General features: G+C 30.6%; 1 protein-coding gene across 1 annotated transcript; it reads left to right on the top strand.

Annotated features, from left to right (window-relative positions):
- Nucleotides 1-5555: 5555 nt before the first annotated feature.
- Nucleotides 5556-7817, top strand: LOC107641080 (protein FAR-RED IMPAIRED RESPONSE 1-like). Its single transcript, XM_016344590.2, has 6 exons — nucleotides 5556-5707; nucleotides 5792-6192; nucleotides 6398-7296; nucleotides 7393-7470; nucleotides 7552-7711; nucleotides 7804-7817. The coding sequence occupies exons 1-6, from the start codon at nucleotides 5556-5558 to the stop codon at nucleotides 7815-7817; spliced, it is 1704 nt and encodes a 567-aa protein (XP_016200076.1).
- Nucleotides 7818-9358: the final 1541 nt, after the last annotated feature.

The raw sequence follows: 9358 nt of genomic DNA, 5'->3' as shown, positions 1-9358 counted from the left end.
TGAGGGCTCCGGAACTATTGGCTAAGCTTGTAGAGGCGGTATCTAGTTCTCGAGGTTCGAATCGGAATCCTCAATCCTCATGACATCCAGCCTGCTCTAGTTCTATGCCTGTTGGTGCCTCGTCGGTTGCGCCAATCATTGTACCTGAGGCAGTTTTAGTTGCTTTTCCTTCCTTTGCATTCAATCTAAACCGCAGTGGTTCTCCTGTAATGGTTCCGGTCTTCGGAGAGGTTGGAGTACCCGATGGGGTTGAGGATGCACTGCATGAAGATGATGATGATGTAGAGCCCGCCACATTAGCGGATGATAGTGACGATGACACCCTACCATATTCTGCAATCCAAAACAACCTTCTTAGGTACCATTTCAACTTATCAAAATCTAACCACCTAATAGCTTACTACTTCTAACATACACTTATATTGAAAAAATTTTTTTAACCTATTCCTTAATTAAAGACTCTAACCAACTACCATACCATTTATGTTAACATTTTTAGAATGACTAATCGATGTTTAAAAAAGGAAAATTTCTTCACTAACCTCGAGGTATATGGCGCCAGCAATATGCGCGACTCCATCTAGCCGACATAGACGATTCAGGTCGTCCTCCATGTGTCCAGCTCTGATTTTTTCTGGGCGGCTTTCCGATAATTCCTGATTTGGGTGGTGGGGTTGGGTGTGGAGTTTGTATGTTTTGTAGTTCGAATGAATGAAATTCGATTTGTATATATAGCAACATTGAGCATAAATCGAAGCCATTGAATTCGAACTACTAGAGGGAGATGTTGCTTGTAAATCAAATCTATGGATTTTAATTTACAAAAACTATTAAATTGAAATTATTGGCTTCGATTTACCATGGGCTGCTCTTCACGTGTCTAAATCGAACTGATTTGGTTCGATTTACATGCAATTAGAAATCGAATCGCATTGTTTCGATTTAGTGTGGGTATTTAATTCGAAGTCATTAGCTTCGATTTATAAACGAATTCTATTTGCATGCAATTCGAATCTAATGGATACGATTTAGTATGTATTTGTATAAATCGAATTTAATCAATTTGATTTATATAGAAATGTAACTTGAGACATTCAGGTAGTCTTTTCTATTTTGGGAGATTTGGGTAATTTTGGAGGAGACTTGGTTTATTATAGTAATTTGTCTTGAAGTAAATGATAAATAAAAAATTATTCAAACACTTTCTAATAATTAATTGCAATCTTCTTTATATATCTTACTCGAATATTTTTAAATGAAGCTCAGATCCGCAATAGATTAGTCTTTTATCTGTCGAGTTGAGGGATACCGTAGAAAAAAAAAACTGTTCGATTAGAAAAATTATTCCTATATCTGAGTATTTGAATTATATATTTGACTAATATAATTTTTGCATATATAGATGAGACTTAAAACATTACACCCTTATATTTGATAATTTGAAGGTCAACAATTACGTACGTTTTTTATATATGAATATTTAAGTTCTAGCATTTTCCATATATTTAAGTTCAACTAATTTTTAAATATCTAAGTTGCTCTCTTTATGCTTTTATTGTTCATCAAAAGTATTCATGTTTCAATTTTGAGTTAAACCAATACAAAACCGACTATTTTACTGACGGTTATAACGACGGTCATACCGTCGATAAAAATACGTTGATAAAATGGACGCCGAAAATTTTCGATTGATATTACTAACAGTTTCAAGCCATTTATATAATAAAACAATAATGATAATTTAGCCGTTTGTAAATTAAGATGTCGTGAACAATAATTAATTTAATTAGACCAACAGCAGAACCTTTGATAAAATAAGACGTTATAAAATTAGGTTAAAAATTAATTTAATAGCCGTCATAAAACTATGTTAAATAATTAATTTATAAAAGTAAATATATATATATATTTATTTTTTTATAAAATTAATATTTATTGACAATCTAACCGTCAGTAGAATTATTTTTGTATTAAAATTTAATTTATATTACTAACAGTCTGGATATGTCAATAATTAATTTATCTATTTATAAAATTTAAAAACAAAATACTTATCAACGGTCGTCGGTAAATACTACACGACGATAACATTACTATGCACTAATTAGTATTTAAGGTGGCACCAAAATTTAGTGATGATTATTGATGATTTAAACATCGGTGAATAAAAGTCTCAAAATTTAGCAATGTCTTTGTGTAAGGGGTTGAGACTCGTACAATAAAAGAGAGAAATGAATCCAAAACTTTAAAATTTTTTTCTAAATGATGTATAAATTTTAATTTAATCCTTTTAAATTTTTTTTTTGTTGTAAAATTAATTTTATTCCATCTTTAAAATTTAATCTAATTTCGCCCTTGATCGGTGTATATATAGTTAACTAAAAAGGGATGGTTTACTTGATAGGGAAATATTAGACTAACTCAAATATATATCACATTTATAAAAGCAAATAACAAAAAGATGGGAAACAAAACTAAGCATATAATGAATTAAGACATCCAAATAAAGTGATGTGCTTTTTGTTAAGCGTCAAATTCCTGCTGATGGAACAAGTAACATGCCTAATTGAGCAATAAGGAAAATAATTAATCTCTCTATTCATCAATGATATGAAAAATGCTAGTTGTACAATACTAATCAACCTTTAATCAGTCTTTAATCAGATTTAAATAATATTTAATTATTTTTTTATTAAAACATGTTCCTATTTTGTAGATACAGATCTATAAATGAATTTAATTTAAATTTTAAAATCCACCCACTTCATTGGTAGTTACTATGACTTTGCTTTACTTTCGTAACTTCACGTCTTCACGTAACAAATAAAGTTTTTTATTGCTTATTCTACGGGACTTTCCCAGTGCATTAGTGAATCCAAAACCAAAAAGGTACCTTCCAGCTGAATTCTTCCTCTCATCTTCATTGGTGAAGACGTATCACCATCTTCCAGAGCTGAAGCACTCTCTCGTTCTGCATTAGTGAAAGGTATCACTACTTTCCACACATGTGTTTACGTAATTTGTTAAGAAATATCATGTTTAACATTTTTAATTATATTTTAATTTAAATATAAAAACTCTATTCTTATTTAATTAGAACAATGTTGATCTTATTTAATTTATTAATAGAGTTGTTACAAATAAAATACTTTGTACGTAAGTAGTTTGAGCAAAGAAGCAAAAAAAAATATGGAGTTTAAGAGAGAAGATGTAGATGGTATGGTCATAAAAATTATGTTGTTATTTTTCATTTCTAACACATCTGATAGTATGATATTTTATTCAAAATACTTTTAAAACACATCTAAAATTATGCCAACTTTAAATATTTAAATTTAAACGTTAATAATACAATTAATCTTTTGATTTTTTATTCGATCAAATGCATATAATATTTATTATTTAAATTATTAGTTGGATTTTTTTCGATACTTATTTGAATATTAACGTTTTCAAAATTATTATAATCAACAATTAATTTAAAATTGGGTTGCTTTTTTTTTCGATTATAATACATCTGATAGTATGATATTTTATACAAAATATTTTTAAAACACATCCAAAATTGTGCCAACTTTAATAATACAATATAAATGTTAATAATACAATTAATATATTTATTTTTGATAAAATGCATATAATATTTATTATTTTAACTATTAGTTGGATTTTTTTCGATACTTATTTGAACATTAACGTTTTCAAAATTATTATAATCAACAATTAATCTAAGTTGTTTATTATTTATAAAAAATATCTAACATATATTATCATGGTATTAATTGGAATTTTTATTACTTGTTTGAGCATTAATATTTATTCATCTTAATTTTTTTATTGACGTTATTGGTGGGTATTTTAGATAATGGTTGGAAATAGTTTATTTCGTAAATTTGTTACACATTTAAAATAATACAATCGAACTTAGGCTTGGTTTGGTAAAGTTTTTTGAAGAGGTGCTTGTGCTTTTTAAAAGCTCAAGCTCCTCATTTTGTGTTTGGTAAATAAAAAAGATCATATGCTTGTGCTTGCAGCTTTTAAAAGATCGGGATACTTTTAAAAGCACTTAAGATAGAGCTTTTCAAAGTTGGCTTGTGCTTTTCAAAATTTAAAAGTCTAATATAACCTCATATGTTAACTAATTTTCAAATTTAATGCTTACATTTATGTCTATTATAGTATTTTTAAATTTTAAAAGCTATTTTACCAAATGCAATTGTTGTTGCTTGTGATTATTAAAAGCAATTTTTAATTTAATTTACCAAACATAAATGCTACAACTTTTAAAAAGTCATCTTTTAAAAGTTAGCTTTTATAAGCTACTTTTAAAAAGTAAAAACTTTACCAAACTGAGCCTTACAATATTGCTAGAACACATCCAAAAATCTATCAAATAGCACAAGATTTTTTTTGGTCTTACTGATCCAAACTGTTTAACCAAATGGACACTTGGTTATTAATTTGCATATATTTTAATTAATTACAATTTTGTCTTTTTCTAATATTATAATGACCATTATTTTATTTATAATCTTAGACATCAACGTGGCATTTGTTATAGACTTGAACATGCAGCCGTCGTCAGAAGAAATTCACTCATTTGATACCCATATTGATATGGACGATATAAATATTTGTAATAGCTCAAGCAATTCTGCTACAGAAACTGAGTGCACGACTGAGGTAGTTGACATTTTTTTTATTTAGAATTTTTTATAATGTATTAATTTATTCTTCTGATATTTATGGCCGACTTTTTTACTTGCATGCTAATTATAGGTTATATTTAATATATATATATATATATATATATATATATATATATATATATATATATATATATATATATATATATATTCCTGTGAACACATCCAAATATCCGAGTAATGGCACTATAAATATATATGTATACACGTATTATTTTGTCATTTTTGTGCCACAATCCTTGTTAGTATGTTTTGTTTTTTTAGGTCATAATTCATCCCACCATTTCTGATGAGGAGATTCCAAAAGTGGGGATGCTATTTGGAATCCTCGAAGAAGCACGCCAATTTTACTACAACTATGCCAATAAAGTGGGATTCGAGCCTCATATAAGAAACACTAACTTCAACAAGAATAGAAAAACACCCATTAACGAATCCATACAGTGCAATAGAGATGGATACCGAACAAAGAAGAATCCAGTAACCCAAAGGTCAAACACAGTCTCATCTGTACACTGTAAAGCTCGCATCTATGTGAAACTTGACACAGAGCTTAGAAAATGGATACTGTCGAAGGTAGAATTAGCTCACACGCATCGATGTGATCCCAGTTTGTCCTGGATGTTTAAGAAAAACAGGGAACTCACCATGCACGTTAAGGATGTCATTGAGCGCAACGACTAGGCTGGTATACGACCTTCGAAGACTTTTCAGGCGCTTGCTGATGAAGCTGGTGGTCGTTCTAATCTGAAATTTTTTGAGAAGGATGTTAGAAATTATATATCTGGTAAACTCCGAATCAATGGAGATGATACTGATGCGTAAGAGATGCTAGACTATTTTACCAGGATGAAAGAGCAGAACTCGAATTTCTTCTATGACATTTTTCTCTATAGTGACAATAGTCTCAATCATGCATTTTGGGCGGATGCTCGATCAAGAGCTGCTTACGAGTATTTTGGTGACGTGGTGTCATTTGACACCACATACAAACTCAACAAGTAACTTCTTTTTCTTGGTTTATTTTTTTAAGGATTCATTAATTTACAAGCTCACTGATTGCCCCACGTGTTGATTTTTTATAGATATGAGATGCCAGTTGCAGCATTTGTGGGTGTTAATCACCACGGAAGGTCATGTCTTTTCGGGTGTGCTTTATTAGGCAACGAAGAGACTGAGTCCTTTGAATGGCTCATGCAAACATTTATAAAATGTATGGAAAAAACACCAGATGGAATCTTAACTAACCAATGCGGGGCCATGGCAACAGCCATTCGAAATGTCATGCCAAACACTAGGCATAGATTGTGCATTTGGCACATCACAAGGAAGATACCCCATAAACTTGGAAAGTTGAGCCGATATGAGGAAATTAAAGCTACAATGCATGGGATTATTTGGGAGTCTCATTCGCGAGAAACGTTTGAAAGTTCATGGTATGACTTCGTTGAAGAGTACACCCTTCATGACAACAATTGGCTTAATGGTATGAATACACATCCAAAACTTGATTGGTCTATTTATTTGTCGTTTTAAGTGTTGACTAGATTTTGTAAAAAAAATGAACTTAAGCTAAATATCCTTTCATGCATGTTTAGTGACACAACATAGATGACTATTTTAAAAGCAAATATGTCTTTCAAATGCGGATATCTATCATATTCGCAATATATGGGTCCTTGTTTTTCTAGAGCATGAATTTTGGGCTGGCATGAGGAGTACACAATGGAGTGAGAGCATGCATTCTTTCTTTGATAAGTACCTAACGTGTAGGAGAAGTTTAATTCAATTTGTGCACCAGTATGACAATTGTCTTGCAAATAAGGAACAACAGGAGTTGGAATGCGATGCAGCAGACAATAGGGGCCTGATCCCATGTGTATCGAACTTTCCTATTGAGAAGCAGCTTCAATATGAGTACACCAACGGCATATTTCGCAATGTTCAAGCCGAATTTATCAAAAAGTGTGACTGCAACCTGTCTCCAAGGGTAGTGAAGGACAACCAATACTTCTATGAAGAGACTCAACAGAAGATAATTAAGGGGATGTCTTTTTACAGCGAGTATGAAGTTGTGTTTTGTCCTATTTCGCACCAGGTTAGGTGCAACTGCTTCAGGTTTGAGTCATATGGTATCCTCTGTTGCCATGTCCTATCGGTTTTATCCCAATGTAGGGTTGACAAGGTAAACTCGTCGTATATACTATCTCGGTGGAGCAAGAATGTTTATCGTAAGCACACTCATATTAGAAGTAGTCACGACTCACGACGCTCTAATGAAAGCATGAATATATTTAGGGGACTATGTGTTGACTTCTACAATGTGGCCCAAGACTTTGTGCATGACAAGGAGGAGGCTGATATATTGCGTTCCGCTTTTGCAAGTGCTAAAGTGGCACTTACCGAGCATCGGGCAAAACATTCAGAAAGCGTATGCACAAGTGAGTGTCCTGATGGATTAAATGCTTTGCGGAGCCCTCCTCATGTGGTACCTAGGGGGCGCCCAAGCTTCAAGAGACTCGAGGTGGATGTGGACCGAAAAATTAAGAATGGTACTAAGAAACTTCGAGCTAGTAGTAAACATACAAAGGTTAGTTATGATGGCCATGGTTTATACAATTATGTTGCTCTCGTTATATTTTCATGTGTTGAGCCTATTGAATTTAAGATATTCTCATATGTACAGAAAGTTGCAGCTGTTGAAGGAGACAAACATTTAAACAAGGCCACCGAGAGACGCATTACTGCTAGCAAACACCCTAAGGTTTATTTAGTGTTTATTGCTAGAGAGTATGTTATAAGTTTTGTATTTTGTAATTTAAATATTGTTCATGTATGGATGCAGGATTTTGCTCATATTGAAGAAGACTGTTTCACCCACAACACCTTTTCTTGTATTCTTGAACATTTTCATCATGCAAAAAATACGCAAATGGATTCCTTAATCCTTAAGCTCGGGGGAATTTACAACATTGTTGAATTTGTTCTAGAACCCTTCTATTCATGTAAGATTTTTGCATCAGAGAACTTTTTATTTATATATTAAGTTGTATTCATCCATTTTTTGTTGACATTAGTTTGTTATATTTGTTTGTAGGCGCACTCTTATAGGAATATTGACTAAAGGATAACACATGCAATAGCAGCTCCAGTATTTACATATTTCAAATTCCAATTTTATATTAGGGTGCGTCCTGTTTTTTTTTTTTTTTTGACAATTTCATTTCTATTTATGAATTTTTGATGTGTTCTAATTCTTTTTTTGTAGAACAAAAATATCATTTTTGATGTGTCGTAAAAGGGTAGGGTATGTTTCTCATTTTTGGAGTGGTAATTTGTTTAATTAATATGGATGACCTTATCTATGTTATATTACTTAGCAGTTGCAAAGGCTAGGTTTACTGGTTCAAATGAATGAGTTTTAGATGTGTTCAGGAACCAATTTAAAAGATGGGTTATGATTTTGGATGTGTTGCAAGTCAATCTAGTTAGCAGTTGGAAACAAATTTTACCTGGCATAACCAAGTTTATGCACAGTGAATGAACAATTATATAAAAGATAAACATAGCAAAATAATTAAGCTTAATTGAGTCTCCTAACAACATAAAAAATGACATTCTCGATTAAAGAGCATAATATATCCATTTTGATAACTAATTATATCTGAATGGAACTGTAAAAATACGTACTTTCTCAATTAAATGACTAATAAATTGTGGAAATAAAAAAATCACGTGACAAGTCCTTTAGAGTATTTTGAGTAAAGAAGCAAAAAAAAAAAACAATCTAGAGTTTAAGAGAGAATATGTAGCTAGTATGGTCATAAAAATTGTGTTTTTATTTTTCAATTATAACACATCTAATAGTATGATATTATATACAAAATATTTCTAAAACACATACAAAATCGTAAAATTACTAGTTTTTAAATATAAACATTTTCAAAATCGTTAAATTCTAGTTTTTAAATATAAACGTACAGAATACAATTAATCTTTTGACTTTTTATTCGATAAAATGCATCTAATATTTATTATGTAAATTATTAGTTGGGTTTTTTTTTTCTTATTTGAACTGTTACAAAATAAAGTATTTTGAGTAAAGAAGCAAAAAAAATAATTTAGCGTTTAAGAGAGAAGATGTAACGGATATAGTCATAAAAATCGTGTTCTTATTTTTCCAATAATAACACATATAATAATACGATATTATATACACAATATTTTTAAAACACATCCAAAATAATTTTATTACTCGTTTGAGCATTAGTATTTATTCATCTTAGTTTTTTTTATTGATGTTATTGGTTGGTAGTTTTAGATAATAGTCGAAATTAGTTTATGTCGTAAGTTTATTACACATACAAAATAGTACAATCGAACTGAACATATTTTTAGAACACATCCAAAATTCTATCAGATAGCACAAGATAATTTTTGTTTTTGGCCTTACTGATCCAAAATGTTTAAGTAAAACGGACACCTAGTTATTAATTTACATATATTTTAATTGCTGTATCCACAACGCATGAACAATTAACACAAAAGATAAACATAGGAAAATAACTAAAGCTAATTGAGTCTCCTAACAACAAAAAAAAATAAAGAGATGATATCCTAGATTAATGAGCAAAATATGTCCATTTTAATAG

This window comes from Arachis ipaensis, chromosome B5 (genome assembly GCF_059453495.1).
Source record: "Arachis ipaensis isolate K30076 ecotype BB chromosome B5, ASM5945349v1, whole genome shotgun sequence".
NCBI lineage: Eukaryota > Viridiplantae > Streptophyta > Magnoliopsida > Fabales > Fabaceae > Arachis > Arachis ipaensis.
The sequence above is the reverse complement of the archived record's forward strand: the minus strand, read 5'-3'. Positions and strand labels throughout refer to the sequence as shown.

Excerpts from the sequence above, each read along its gene's own strand:
- LOC107641080 (XM_016344590.2), top strand. The coding sequence starts at position 5,556 with ATGAAAGAGCAGAACTCGAATTTCTTCTATGACATTTTTCTCTATAGT. Across the intron at positions 5,708-5,791 it reads ACCACATACAAACTCAACAA|ATATGAGATGCCAGTTGCAG; the intron begins GTAACTTCTTTT and ends GATTTTTTATAG. Across the intron at positions 7,471-7,551 it reads CTGCTAGCAAACACCCTAAG|GATTTTGCTCATATTGAAGA; the intron begins GTTTATTTAGTG and ends GTATGGATGCAG.